The sequence below is a fragment of the Numida meleagris genome, chromosome 13 (assembly GCF_002078875.1).
Source record: "Numida meleagris isolate 19003 breed g44 Domestic line chromosome 13, NumMel1.0, whole genome shotgun sequence".
Classification (NCBI taxonomy): Eukaryota; Metazoa; Chordata; class Aves; order Galliformes; family Numididae; genus Numida; species Numida meleagris.
In genome coordinates this window covers 13,055,233-13,070,682 of record NC_034421.1, presented here as the reverse complement: position 1 = coordinate 13,070,682, position 15,450 = coordinate 13,055,233, and the positions used below count along the sequence as shown (strand labels likewise).

The following is a 15,450-nucleotide window of genomic DNA, read 5'->3' as shown; positions in this document are numbered from 1 at the left end:
TTCCACTCTGACTGCAGGGTCGAGCTAAAAGTAATTTGTACTTCGGTCACTGAATCAAGCTTGTAACTCAGTGTGCCTACAAAGGTGTGCAAGCAAAGCTGGAATTTTGGGTTAGAGGGATGTCGCTTTACAAAATACTGCCACTGTGGATGAGTTAGTATTTCCTAGCAGGTGCATATCGCTGTTAGGGTTTGAACTGTATTGTAGTTCCGGAGTTTGTGGAACAACTGGAATGGTGCAAGTTTGGGGCAGGGTGCTGTGCCCGGGCAGCTCTTCCATTCGCTGAGGACGAGGAGCAGCAGTGAGCAGCTCGTGTGTGCTCAGGGGCCGTGGCATCGAGCCCTGAAGTTTGTTCAGCTCTGAGCAGCTCAACCACCGCTTTGTAGGACAGCTTGCTTCTGCTCCCCGGGTATGTTCGGAGGGAATATTCCCCTTCCAGGTACCTTATTAAAGCACTCCATTTTAGCATTTTTCAATTTATTATTGTTCCTAGTTATTTTCCAATGCTCCGTGTTATTATCTTTGCATTTCCCTTTTATTATTTCACACAAGCTTGAAGACTCCTTGTACTCTCCAGTTAGGTTTCTCAGCAGTTTGCTACCTCACGCTCATCACCTTCCGCTCTGTTGGGGCCTGCTGGCATCAGGAGGAGGCACGCACCGTTGTGCCCTTGTTCCATAGCACTTCTTTTAAGCAGAAAGAAGAATATCATCTATTTTTCCTCTTCAAATCCCCTTCAGAGCGAGGGCTGCTCGTTCTGACTGCTTGTTATACCAGAGAAACAGCACAGAGCTTCCTGTGCAGAAATGTCATCCCCAGTGACAATCACAGAATGCCACAGAGCTATCTTAAGGGAGGAGGTCAGGCTACAATGCTGGGCGCAATCCCAGAATTTCAGGAAAGGGGTTATTTTGGGCCCAAAAAATTCTTGCCCGAGTTTCTCATTGTGTTTTCATTATCGTGATGCGCAGCCCCCTGCCTTTAAATCAGCCTGACTTCTAATTGAATCCAGCGCTCGGACCAGGGAACACGCACCGCAGCTCTGGTGGCTGAGGACTCAAGCCTGACTGCGATGAGAGATGGGGAGAGCAGAAGGCCTCGTGGAGCAAGGCTTGCAAGAGGAGGATGTTTTGATTTCTCTGAAGTGCCTGCTGATAAATGACTGGAGTACCTACCGATGAGGATCCCACTGTTAGCGCAAGTGCCGCTCTAAAATTAATTGTTTAACGCTGCGTGCAGAAAGTGGTGCTTAATTTGGAAGCGTGTGGAGTGTGTCACCTCTGGTTCTGCAGATGCAGTGCGAAGAATGTCCTTCTGCCCACTTGGAATAGGACTGCTTGGGCTCGCATGAGTTCAGCTGGAGCGCAGGAGGTCTTCAAGTTTGGGTATTCTAAATAAATATCTTGGGAAATGTCATCGTCACGTATGACAGCGTGAGAGATCTCACTCGGGTGTTCTTAGGAGTGTGTGGCAGGAATAGAGGTAAAAGAGATCTGCCCCCTGTTGTAGGTGTGAAGACAAGATTCTTGTTAGCTGGACTCCTTTAGCATCCAGTCCTTGTCAAGTGAATCTTGTTATACATTGATAAAATATGCATTGCTTTTGATAACACCCTTCAGCAAGGATCTCTGGGTGCCAGAAGAGTTATCTGAGCCTCCTTCAGAAGAGTGGGAGGTGGGGCACCTGGTGACCTGATCCATCCGTTCTGCCCTGCCTTCCCAGAGGGCAATCCAGATCTTCCAGGTGAAGGAAGAAGCAAGCGCGCTCAACGCAGGAGGATGGAAACCTGCTGTTCCCTGAGGAAGTCAGACTGCCCTTTGCCCATTCCTCTGCAGTAACACCCAAAGCCTGGCTGCTGCTGGAGCCCCACGCCCCACCAGCTCTTCCTAAATTCCTCGTGACCAGGAGCAAAAATCACTTTGTGCAGCTGGAGCTGGAAGAAGGGGTTTTGTTAGCAGCACGACACGCACGGAGCACCGATGCCTCCTGTTCGCCTTTATTTATTTCTACCAGCTGTGACTTCGGTATTTAACATCCCACCAAATTGCTGCTGTCCCAAAAGCTTTGGATTTGAAACGCGGGAATTGATTCTCAACTGCCAGTAAGCGCAGAAAGTCGGTAACATTCTCCAGGAGCCATTAATCATTCATGTCCAAGTTACTGATTTGGATTGCAGCTGGTGTAACCGTGCCCAGCACTGCAGCATCTCCATGTGGTGAGCTGCCCGCACCGTTGTGCCGTTCCCTGGCGGTGCCCTGTGCCCATTCCGTGTCCTCCTGCGAGGGGACAGCTGTGCTGCAGGCCTGGGCTTAACTGCCCCGTGAAGGGTGGGGTTTGTAGTTCCAAAGCGTGGAGCAATGCAGAAAAAAGGAAAAAAAAAATCAATGCAAAAGGTAAACGGTACCGCCGGGGAACGTGGGGTTGTCCTGCTGGTGGTGCTGCCTTCTCCAAGCACGCGGTGCCTAAATAAAGAAGCGTCCTCATGCCAGGATTAACTGCTCGGGTTTGCTGATGGGTGGGGATTTGTGGTGGTGCGGGGCCTTGCACCCTGCTCCCTGCAACCCGTGGGCCCTGCTGCTCTCTCCGCCTGCTCCCAGCTCCCGCTGCAGGCCCGCTGTGTTGCTGGGGCTGTGAACTCGGGTGCTGTTTCCAGCAGCACTCGGTGCCGGCACGGCGAGCTCGGCCGTGGGAGGCTGCAGGGCAACGCGTGGCGCTTGAGAAGATGCAGGAATGACTCTGCAAGGCTCTGGATTTATTTTGCTTTCTGTACAGTTTTCTGTTTCAGTGCTTGTTGCAAATTCTCTCTCGTGATGTAGTAGAGCTGTGGTTCTTGGCTTCCTGGGAACTCCGTGGAGCTCTGCTAAGCTAAGGAATCTGTGAGCACCCCCTGGTGGGTTGCTGCCGTCCTGCAGCATCCTCCTTCCCACTACCCCACGTTTCTCTTTTTTCTGCGAATTTAGGTCTAATTCCCAGATTTCAATGCATTAAATGGGAGAAGAGCTCTTCGAGCTCCAGGATGGTGCTGGAGGTCACACGGCCCCACGCTACCAGAGCTCGCGGGGCACTGGGACACTGCTCTCAGCCTTTGGGTTTGGGTGGCCCTGTGTGCAGCCTGGGCTGGGCTCTCTGGTCTTTTAGGTCCCTTCCAACTGGAGATATTCTGTGATTCCAGGAAAATGACTCGTGTCCACAACGCAGCACCTTGTATGCAGGTGGCTGCCCTGCCCTGCGTGTTTGTGTCTCCATAAAAATAACTAAAACCTGGAGCAGCAGTTGCAGTTTTTGAAGAGTGGTGGTTATTTCTGGGCTATAAGAAGCATATTTTCTTGGCGATGTTTGTATAGATAAATAACAGTTTTAAGTGCAATATCCTGGAGTATTACGCAGGCTTCTACCTTTGTTTGTCTGTTCTAATGACACAAAATGCTCTCGTGCCAGAAGCCTCTCTGTGGAGCTGCCCTGAATTCGCAGTTCAGTTTCTACAGGTGAATGAGCCCCGTGAAGCAATGCACTGAAATTAACCCAGGCTCTTGGTTCCATCTGTTCCAGGATGGTGTTCTTCCTGGAGGAGGTGATGGCTTGCACGAAGCGTCTCCTGGAGCTGATCTCGGGCTGGCTGCCGCGCCATTTCCTCGGTGCCATCCTGGTGTCTCTCCCAGCTCTTGCAGTGTTTTCACACTTCACCTCTGATTTTGAAACAAACATACATGTAAGTTGCAGAACTCCATTTCGTAACCTGACGGTCTGGATGTAACGAAGCTCGTTGGCTTGCTTGCCTTCCTTCACCTCCCTCGTGCTTCGCGTCTGTTTCATACAGATCTCTTGGAGGGACAGGGCTTCTGTGTATGATGAAATGGACATTTTATTATGTACATACTGTCCACTGCTTGAAAACTCATACAAAAGAAGAGAGGAATAAAAATTGCTGCATGCATACGTGCCTTTTTTCCCTTTAACACTTGTGCAGGTGCTTATCCTAACTAACGCTGGTGGAGTGTCTTATTCTGCTTTTTGATTGGGAGTTTGTAGTCTGACCTGTTTTGTTAACCTGAAAAGTTTGCCCGTGTATTAGTGAATCTGACAGCAAGACCAGACTTAGCGTGGGGCTCCTTTATCTGCAGAGTGAGGTGGTGAAACTGGAAGGAGAGAGCTCTTGGGGGGCAGAAAGGATCAGCGTGAGGGGCTGCAGGAAGGGCTGAAGGAATGCAGGGACACCTCCTTAGGAGGAGCTGAAAGAGAGTGGCTTATTTGGCCCAGCCAGAGACAGGGTCACGGGGATTGGGTGTCTCCTTTGATAAAGGAGTCAGGAGTGGGGGGTGAAGAGATGAACAATGAGGAGGGGGAGGAGAACAGTTTAACTGAAAAGCTAAGAGTGGTATAAAATCAATGCTTATAAACTTTGTGAATAAAATGGATGAGAAACTGAGATGAAACTTAGTTACCCTGAGGTAGCACAGGGTGAGCCTTCCCTTCCAGGATCTTGGGGGAACCCACCCACAGATCCACGGCTATTGCAGTGCCCTGGCACAGCCACTGGCCAGACCTCCTTCCCATCACACATAATGGATGCTGCTTGTTGTCTATTCCATGGGAATGTGTGGAGCAGGCATTTTGATGTAAACATACATTCCGTGACATTCACAGTCACAGAGGACTGGGTTTGAGGATCTGACATCTCATGTTTAAAATCATACTGCAGCTTTTACCTCTCTGAACTTAAGCAAAGTGAACTATTTTAAAGCTGTACGATTTTGTAAGCTTTTTGATGCCCTCGTGACCACCAGCAAACTGATGGTAGGAATATTTTCCTTACACTGACGGGACCTGAAAGCCTTCAAATCTCTGATTTCTCTGCGCATGGATTTTGTATCATCCCATTCATCACCATCCGCAATCATCTCCCACCAAACAAAAGCACTGTTGAAAGAACCACATTATTAGTGCATTCTCAATACCTCATCCTACCAGGTGCTGAGTCTAAGGGCTTCAGGCAGCGGCAGTGAGATGGTGCTGTTCATCACCAAGCTGGGAGTGAACGTTGCTTTCTTTCCTCTTGCAGGCCCTCCAGAGTCGTGGGGCTGCTGGCTCACTCTCCAGGAGATGTTCCCACTCATCTTCTGCTCACTGATGTTTCATCCATCATGGAGCTCTAGGAAATGGAATCAACCTATAGAGGGTCAGGTAAGTGTCATCTTTTACTATGACATGGTTTTGCAAAGTTTTTTTTTTATTCATAGCATTTTATACCTTCCCTGGCTATAAAATAACTGAAATAAAAATTAACAAAAACAGCAATGAAAAAAAAAAAAACTTTCCAAAGCCATGCATACATAGTAAAACACAGCACTTACTGACCCTCTATAGGCTGGCTTCATGCTGGGGCATCACTTGGAGTGAGAACCAGTGCTCTGCCACTTTAGGAGACCTGAAATGGGGGGAAAAAAAGTAAGTTTAAGTTACGCTTTTTTATGGACGGTTCTGAAATACATTTTTTTTTTTTCAAATTTTGAGTCATTAAATTAAACAACAGCTAAACCCACCCGATGGTTCTGTTTAAAAAATGGTAAATTCTGTAAGGTTTTTTTTTCTTTCTCCCAAACACTCCGTCTACTTCCGAATCACGCACTTGTTTGTTATGTGACAGTATTCCTAATCTGCATTTTCTGCGTTTCAGCTGTAAAGGAAATGTAAGATGGGAGAGAAGGATCGTTGGGTACCGTGAGGTGCAGTAGGCAGCAGAGCAGAGCTCCAGCGCGCAGCTGGGAGCCTCTGGTTTAGCTTGGACGGTCGTCGATGTTCTTGCTAAAAACCACATCAGCTTGAGAGCCTTGACCAGTGCAACGCTGATCTCAGGGAAGCTCAGACACTCGGGGAATACCTCTGTTCTGAATTTATTCATCCAGGAAAGATGAGGAAAGGGTTCTCAGGCTGTTTGGAGCAGATAACCCAATGCTGTCCTTCCAAATAGGCCCAAGTGGTGCTATCACTGAGCACCAGCTCTTGCCTGTCTTTTGTAATCAAAGCAGCTCTTTCTGATTTTGACACTCTCCTGCTGGGCAGCAGGAGGATCTTGCAGTGATCTTGGAGGATAGCACCCTCCAGGAAGCGCTTTAAGGGTAGGCAGCTAGCCAGCATTTCTGAGGGTGAGTGTGTTCCCGTCTTCCAATGCCATGGAATGTTGCTGTCCGGTTTAAAATAGATCAGATCTAATCCCAGTAATTAGCGAGGAGATTCATGTGACTGTTCACCTTCTTTTTCTTTCTTCTGTTTTTTTTTGTTTTTAATGAGAAGAGGCACTGAGTGTTTTGCAAAGGTAAGCTGGAGGTATTGAACAGCATTGAAATAGCGGTGTAATGTGGTAATGCAAAACTCCATCTAGGGAAAACCGTGACAAACTGTACGTGCTGAAAGTGTGCTTGCTCATTGAGGGGAAGACCTCTGTCATCAAGTGCTGCCTCCCGTTACAGACACAACTTCATGTGCATGTCACACAAGGAAACGAGGTCTTTCATATCGCATGTTCCTTCACGGATGCTGGTGCTTATGTGCAGAAGGGCTGCAGTCAGCAAGAAGAAGCTAACTCATGCTCTCTCTCTTTGTTGCAGTACACCATGTTTATGTGCTGTGCCATTCTGATCACCATTGTGCAGTACTGCAACTTCTGCCAGCTTAGCTCCTGGATGAGATCGCTCTTGGCAACCGTGGTAGGAGCAGTGCTTCTCATTCTGCTCTACGTCTCCTTGTGTCCAGACAGGTGAGCATCACACCCTGCACTCACAGACCGCGTTCGGGATGAGAGATTTGTGTTACTCTGCCAGCAAAGTGAGGATCCTGTGCATGCCATTTGAGTACCTGCCATGAATTTCTCTAGTATCTCAAAAGTAATAAGTTGGTCTGGGGCAAGATCTGCATTTTTGGAAGGAGCTTTTTGCTGCAGAAGGCAGACACTCAGATTTAATGGAGTTGTGCTGTCCTGCTTCCTTTCTCACTTTCCTGCCTTTCCAGGGAGAGCTGCAAAACATAAACAGAGGGGATAAAGTGAATGCAGTCTCTGTGAAGTAACCTTAATGCTTTCCAGTTTGCCCTCTGATAAACAGCTTTCTCCATAGGAGAAGATTTGCATTATTCTCCTTCTATTTTCTCACCAAGGTAGTCAAGGGACTCCTTCCAGCCATCTGTCCAATCCTGTTGTCAGCATTTTTATAACCAACCTGCACTTCTTGATGGCTTAAGAAATATCACAGCTTTGGGCACTCTTGCCATAGTGTGGACTTTGCAAGTACTTCTTATGCTAGACCTCTAGTTCCCATCAGAAACCATTCCTTTACCCTTCTTTAAAGGGGTGAAGAGCCTTAAAAAATGAAAATAAAGAGTTTTCAGATACATGTTTTGTATATTTAGCTTTCAGTGCCCTCTTTGAGTATGTTTGGTGGACTGTTTTACCCTTGATTTAATTCTTGTTAGAAGGGCAGAATTAAAGTCACCCCTTAACAGCTGCTCAGAGTGTAAGTAACTCAGAGGTGGCTGTAAGAGGAAGAGCCTGTCCCTGCTGAGAGAAAAAACAACTCCAAACTGGTGCCAGTTGATAAATTGTTTCCAGATCATACTGAAGAAAATCCCTTTCTTGTCTCAGCAGAGACAGGGAGGACAAGACAGGACAGCCTTTTCTAGCTCCTGTGGTGGGAAGTAGCATTCGGTTTCTGTTCAGAACAAACTACAGGTGCAATTAGTAGATCAGCTTGTATGTAGGCTCCGTGTCATGACTCTGTGCAGAGGGAGGGACACAAAGCTGGAGATAACACGGGGATTTCACTACACGTCAGTTTTACAAAGGGGCTGGGAAAAGCTGTTCCCAGGCAGGGAGGTGCAGACCCTGCAGCGTATCAGTTCCTAGCATCACCTTCGCTGGCTGCTAAAGGCATGGTTATGAATGTTTAAGGAACACTGTATTAAGATACCTTCCTAAAGATCATGTATTTTTGGCTCAGCTTTGTATAGTGATGACTGCTAATGGCAAAGTTCAGAACTCATGCGATGTGTTGTTATTGCATCTTAAAAATAATACTCCGAGTGATAGGTGTAGCTGTTCTGCACATCTGAGAAACAGCTCTTTTTAGAGCTGCTCATGGGCAAGAAAGATACAGGTTGAATTAATGTCTCCCTGGAATTAGCCTAGATTAACAACTTTTTTGTTCCTTTCTTACCAATAGTCTGGCTCATACCTTTTGTCACGGCTGTAATTGTGCATGCGTCGCAGGCCAATCCCTTCTGTACTTTTCCAAAAGCAACTCATTCCGAGTGCTATAACACTTAAATGCCGTATTAAAAATGCAATTTTTGAACTATTGTCATTGATAGCATTTTCAAAGAGGCTCTCTATTTGTGTTCTTGCCTTTTTACAAAGCTTTGTGTTGTGTTGGTCGGATAGGATGGAGGCGTGGCTGGTTCGTAGAGTTCTGAAATTGCTTTTCCGTGTTTCCAAGGTAAGTTTGGACTTTCCCACAGTGACTTGTTCCAGGCATCACCTTGCCTTCATTATCAGGTGCTCCTCAGAGGTGTTTGCATCTCTCCATCTGGTTGTGGTCGCTTCTTCCAAGCGGAAGCTGCGGAGAAGTCACGTTCCTGCTTTGCCCGGAGTTGATCCCACGTGCAGTGCAGCCCGTGTTCCTACTGGCTGCACCAGAGTTGAAAACGTGACCAGGAATTGTGGCAGGATGCTTTGTTTATTGCTTGCGCTTCCTTCTGATATCAGTGCTTTTTTAATTTCAGCTCTGTGGAAACCTTGCATCTAGACTTGGCGCAGAACCTGAGGTAAGCTTGAATCTCATGTCCATCTTCATGTTTAGAGATAGAGACCTTTCCAATTGGTTGTATGCAGCAAAACTTTGCATCACAGTAGTACACTTGGGAATCCAACAACTTGGTTCTGCAGGGTGTGTTCAAACTCCTCCTGTTCATGATTTCCTTTCTAGAAGAAGTGGCCAAAATTCATCAGAGAGCTGATGCTGCAGTCACTGCATTGTGTCATGTGCTCTTTTCTTTTTAAACTTGATTTGTAGGAGATGGAACTAGAGAGGAGCGAATTTTTGTGAGGGAATTCCAGCTCACTAAAGCCAGAATGGTTGGAAAGGCAAAGCCAGAAGAACAGAGGTTGCTTGACTTTGTAGGCCAAAGCACCAAAGGAGTTTGCTGGAAGAGCAATGTACAAAGTAAAGCGATGGCTGAGAGCGGTGTCTTAGGGTTAACCTGGATTTGGATCTTTAGTGGTTCATCCTTAGTTTGTGAAGTTTTGTGTTGCTCAGGATGACACCATTTTTCTCTGCTTTGGCTGTTCTGAGTTAATCCTGTTGTTTCTACTGTTGCTTTGCAACAGAATTGGACTTGTCTGGTCTCGTTACAGCGTGCGTTGTTACACACCGCAGTTCTGGAGTTGTGTGCGAGCCCCTTCTCCAGGTGGTGTACCAAGAAAAGGTTGAAACCCTCTTGTCCTAGCAGACATCCATGCTGCTTGTTTCTCGTTGAAGTAGATATATAAAAGAGGTTCTGTGCTCACCCAAGTCAGCACAAAAGCTTTTCCTTTGCTCCGAGAGGCCCAGACAAACTTTATTTGCATGCCTTTGATAAAGCCATTCCCTTCTCTTGATCAAGAATGGAGATAATTATTAATACTGCATGGGAAGGAAGATACTAGGAATGGTAATGAAGGCTTAGCAGAGAGTTCATCTCTGGACTGTCTGTGCTATTCTCAATAAATCCAAATATGGGATTTGTCCCCTTTTCCAGACAAACCAGTTTTTCAGCCCAGAAGAGGTACTGCTACTCTTGGTCTTCTAAGCAAGAAATATTTCTTGCTCTCATGCATTTCTTATGTCAGAGCAGGTAGAGTGTATGGTTGCGGGGGGCGATGGCTTGAGGAGGAGCAGCAATGGGCTGCTCAGGGTGGAAGCCTTTTGTTGCTCCATGTTAGGGGTCTTTCAGTACGCTTCCCTGTGATGTTCTTCCTTGAAAGCAGCTGTCTGATTTCCCTTTTCCTCACCGTTCCACCACGATGGGCTTTTTTAGACCAGCAGGCATGTATCCACTTTAAATATAGTAAGAAATCCAAATCCAAACATAGGTTACTGGCTCAGAAGCAAAACGGCTTTCCAAAAATCTTTATAAGTAGAAAGCCATTATCTTTATGATTTGTGATCAAGCCAAAGGAGATTCTATCTCCGGAGCTCTCACTTGTTCCATATTCAACACGGGCTGGATGGAGGTGCCAAGTTAATAGTTGGGTGTCTGTGCCAGGAAGTGCTTCGAGAGGTTGACTTAGAGGAGCACCATCAGCTCAAGATTTCAGTTTGAATGACTTTCAAAAGGATTTTTCTGCCACAACACCTTGTAAAATCGGAGCTTAAGGAGGGTTTGGTTTCGTGTGACCCTTTTCTGCTCCAGGTGTGCTGGGTTTTTCTTTGCATTCCGCAGGGCAGCGTTGGGCAGAGGGTCGCCTTTGCTGACTGTGTGAGATGAGCTGCAGCCCTGCAGGCCCCGTGGCCTATTTGCTGCAACGTCCAAGCAATTTGATTTTCAGAGGGATGTGGCTGTTTCCTCCATCGCATTAACACTGAGGCTTTTTGTTCCGATGCAGACAGAGGTGGAAAAAAAAAAAAAAGGCAGCCTGCTCTGGAAAAGATCCCACACCTTCCTTTTTGAGATACTAACCCATTACCTTCCTAATGAAATCAGGTCAGCTTACAAGTGAGTCACTCTCGTCTCACATGCAGATCTCTGGGCTGTGTGGAGCGAGGTCAGGCCGCGGCCTGAGAGGTTCAGGAGCCGGTGGTGCTGCGCTGCAGAGCTGTGAGGGGAGCAGCCCTGCCCTCCTGACGCGGCCCTGCCGCTCCACGCAGGCCGCTCTTTGTCACGGAGAGCGTGTGACGCTTTCCTAATTTATTTAAGAGGAGTTAAAGTACTTTGAGGGCTATTTTGTAAAACAAACACTAAATAAAAAGCCTCTAATGACTTAAATAAATCCCGGTGGCCGGGATGTTTGATGTTAAGAGCAGATTATCTGAATCAGACTCGTGTACTCCCGGAGGAGTAACTTGGCATTGCTCAGATCTTTCCCCTCGTAGTACAGAAAATAATCAACCATTCTGAGCACAACCTGCACCGTGCTCCTTGGCCCCGCTCCGCTCCCCACCTCCTCCAGCCTCCCTTATTCACGGAGCTGTGCTCTCACCTGCTCTCCCTTGTTCTGTTTTCTCCTGGGAGATGTGTATTTATGGCTGGAAAAACCAAGGAGTAATGCCCAGCGTAACACACAGCCTTATCGTGGATCTGGAATTCAGCCTACAGCTTCTCTGCTGTACGTACTTCAAGTATGTCTCCTTCCTAGAGGCTCACCAGGATGATAGTCAGTAGAGGTGTATGCAGGAAAAGACACGTGTGAATGTTGTCAGAGATGGTGTGTGTTCGTCTGTGCTGGTTTTGCTCCATCCTGCCTCCCTGGCTGTACTGTCAGTCAGACGTTTGAGCATCCAGAAAAGGAAGTAGGCTCTGGAATATGGCTCCGCTGGTAACGTGTTGGCTTTGATTTCAGAAACAGAAGCGTGTCCTTCATGGGCATAAAGAAGCGAACTGAACCTGGAAATGTGTTCGTGTTACAGAAACCAATTCAAAGTCGCCCTTTCTTAATCTGTTGTTACTGCCGTGCTTTGAGTTTTGATCTCTTCTGCTAACACACCTTCATCAGAGGAAGGGGCAGACACTGAGATATGGGTTGTCTTTCTGTTTTGCAAGCAGAACATGGATGTGATGCTTTCCCTTATCAGAACAATTCTAAACTTGAAAAAGCTCAGCGTGCATCTGCCCGTACCCAGTCTTATGCTTTGGCAGAAGTACTTCTATAGGAAGAAATGTGGTCAAGTGACTCTGGAATCGCTGTGTGCCAATCTGTCCGGGTTCAGACTCGGTTCCCAGGCTTGCATAGGCAGTGTCTGTTCAGACTAAATGCGTCTTCGCATCCCTCCAGAAAGTTCAGACTGCAGACTGCAGCGGGCTCCTTGCTAAGGGCAGTTTGGGGCTGGGAGCATTGTGCCGTCGGCGCTCCATAGTGCGCACTGGCAGTGTGCAAATTGTCAGAAGAATTCAGAATATTACTCTCAGTCTATATGAGAAACTTCCTTTCTCTACCATCTACTGTCAGTGGGTGCAGTGTGCCAAAGCTGTCAGCCCAGAGCTCCGCGTTCCCCGCTTGCACATGGGTGCTGCGTAGTTCTCCGTGGAGCGCCTCGCACAGGGCTCCCTTCTTCCAAAGTTTGCTGTGTTAACGTTAAGGGCTCACTGCTGAGGTTCCTGGTCTTCAGCAAGGAGAAGAAGGAGGGGCCCTAACGGTAGAAAGCAGGTGCTTTGGAATATTGGAGGCAGTACAAAGAAACGATGAACTCCACAAATCTTGCACGCAGTCACACTATCTATAGACAGGCATGCATGTACGCTGCATAGCCGAACGCACCACTGTTATTAAGCATTTATACACGTATTTGTTCGTGTTGTTTTTAAATTAGCTACTTATACATAACAGTAACTGCCTTCTTAGTGAAATCTTTAAAATTTAACGCTAACGTAGAGTTGGGGAAACTTCTGTGTTGCTAAACCTGATGGCTCCCTTTAAGGCACTGCTCTGTGAGTTTAACAATGAAATTAATTCTTTAGCCATCTGAATAGCAGAGGAAGATTTCCAAGCATATTAATTAATTTAGTACCATATGCTTCCTCCACAGTTATCTAGTATAGGAGCAGGTGTTGCAGTGCCCCAGCTCTGTGTTTTTTCAATGCACCTTTTGTGTTCTTTCCCCTTCCTTTGCTTCCAGCTCCAGGAAGACTCCGTGCAACAGTTCGGTGCCAGCCGACGTGAAGAGGCCTGCAGACCTGATAGGTCAGGAAGTGATTTTGGTCGTCTTCCTCCTGCTGCTCCTGGTCTGGTTTCTGAACCGAGAGTTCGAGGTCAGTTACCGCCTGCACTACCACGGGGACGTGGAGGCAGATCTTCATCGCACCAAAATTCAGAGCATGAGGGATCAAGCCGACTGGCTGCTGAGGAACATTATTCCCTACCACGTGGCTGAGCAGCTGAAGGTTTCCCAGAGCTATTCCAAAAACCACGACAGCGGCGGAGTCATCTTTGCCAGTATTGTGAACTTCAGCGAGTTCTACGAAGAGAACTACGAAGGAGGCAAAGAGTGCTACCGAGTCCTGAACGAGCTGATTGGGGACTTTGATGAGCTGCTAAGCAAACCGCACTACAGCAGCATTGAGAAAATCAAAACGATCGGGGCGACCTACATGGCTGCCTCGGGACTGAACACGTCGCAGTGTCAGGACAACCACCATCCCCACGGGCATCTGCAGACCCTTTTTGAATTTGCCAAAGAAATGATGCGAGTGGTGGATGACTTCAACAACAACATGCTGTGGTTTAATTTTAAACTTCGGATTGGCTTTAACCACGGCCCCCTCACCGCGGGGGTCATCGGCACCACCAAGTTACTGTACGACATTTGGGGTGACACTGTGAACATTGCTAGCAGAATGGACACCACCGGCGTCGAGTGTCGCATACAGGTGAGTGAGGAGAGCTACCGCATCCTGAGCAAGATGGGGTATGACTTTGACTACAGGGGGACGGTCAATGTGAAGGGGAAGGGTCAGATGAAGACCTACCTGTACCCCAAATGCATGGACAACGGGATCGTGCCGCATCACCAGTTGTCTATATCTCCAGACATTCGGGTTCAAGTGGATGGCAGCATCGGGCGATCTCCGACTGATGAGATTGCCAACCTGGTGCCTTCTGTACAGAATTCTGATAAGGTAGCCCATGGCACAGATAACTCAGAAACCAAGGACTCCCTTCCTTCCTCCAAGAAGCTCCAGAAAGAGTCGACGAAAGCAGAAGAGAGGTGCAGGTTTGGCAAAGCTGCAGAGAAGACTGACTGTGAGGAAGCGGGAACTGAGGAGGTCAATGAACTGACAAAGCTAAATATCTCTAAGAGTGTATGATGCACTGTCAGAGTTGCATGAAGTGCTCTGTCAATAGAAACACAAAGACGTTTGCAATGGGCAGTTTTCTTTTTCAAGAGGGACCTTCTCAACACCTGGGTTGTACGTTTGTTTTCATTTCGGCGCCTGGTGCTGTGTGGATCACAGCTCTTCAGGGCTCGTTTTCATCCATCTCTCTCCTCCATGCCCCAAATCACATCCCCAGCTCCCCAGCTCCCTGTGCAACCATCTTACAGCTGAGTAGAGGATATTAAGTGCCTTCAGATATACTCCATTGGACTCCCTGTCAAGGTACAGAGGCCCCAAGTGAAATCATAGCTTTGGGTATTTATCTAATTTTAAAGAAAAAGAGAAGCTGTGGTTATATCATTTCTATTGTTGTTTCTCACAAAACACTTTTTTTGGCTGATGCAACTCCTTGGGTTTTTTATATCTATCTGAACAATGTTTTACTGTTATCAGACCTTTTGTATGTAAACACACAGACAAACGTGCATGTATCTACCGTGTGAGACTGACATCAAGTGCCAGTAACGTACCACGAAGGAATGTCTTGGCGAGGGGGTGACAAAGTTTTCCTTTGGATTGGGCTGGAGGAGGAGCTCTGCAGTGGCTCAACATTTAGGTAGAGTAGGCTGAACAACTGCTGTAGTTTTTATTCTCCTTTACCGATGCTTTCTTCAAACTTAACGTGCCATTGTGTGCTTTGGATACACTTCTTTTCCGTATAGCCAATGAGTTACTGATCAGTGGGAATGGAATAAGGGCTCGGACTGCACCAGCTCTCGGGACAGGCTTCCAGAAGCAGACGAGTGCCCAGAAGGGCGTTACTGCTCGGGTCTGACGCGTCTCAAAGCGTTTCATGTTGCTCCGCTCGCTGAATGGCGAAGGTAGGTGAGGTCGGTGCCTCTAGGCTGTTCTGATCCGAGAGAGAGAAAGAGAGAGAAAAGTCAAATAAATGTTTTGGAGATGCCTTTATTTATTTATTTATTTTACTGCTTTTCCTTTTTTTTTTTTTTTTTTTTTTTTTTTTACATTGCAATGGCTTGTAACGAGATCCACAGTTGATTTTTTTTTTTTTTTTTTTTTTTTCCTTTTTGTGGAGGAGGTCAGGAGAGAGGAGCTGTCCATTGGTTTAACGGGAGGAGTAAGGCAGCGCTTCAGCCTCTTTGAGCACTGTGAGGATGTGACCTAGGCAATATCTGCTTCCAAGCCGGTGCCACTTCCAAAGCCACGCGGCGCAGCTGAGTATCCCAGCTTCCCTCTGCACACCACTGCTGGTGCCGCACGGGGTTTTTTCAGGCTGTGCCCCCTCCGCTGTGCTCTTGCAGCAGGGCGTAGGACAGCACGCTCCCTGCATGCTGCTGGAAGCAGGAATAGGGCAGAGTCCTTCAGGGAGCTGAG

General features: G+C 47.4%; 1 protein-coding gene across 2 annotated transcripts in view; it reads left to right on the top strand.

Annotated features, from left to right (window-relative positions):
* Positions 1–15,024, top strand: part of ADCY9 (adenylate cyclase 9) — a 60,759-nt gene extending 45,735 nt beyond the window's left edge. For both annotated transcript variants that reach the window (XM_021411506.1, XM_021411505.1), the window contains 4 exons: positions 3,550–3,709; positions 6,606–6,754; positions 8,770–8,811; positions 12,858–15,024. In XM_021411506.1, the coding sequence (XP_021267181.1) occupies positions 3,550–3,709; positions 6,606–6,754; positions 8,770–8,811; positions 12,858–14,046 (1,540 nt within the window). In that variant the 3' untranslated portion in view covers positions 14,047–15,024. The remainder of the gene's footprint in view (positions 1–3,549; positions 3,710–6,605; positions 6,755–8,769; positions 8,812–12,857) is intronic.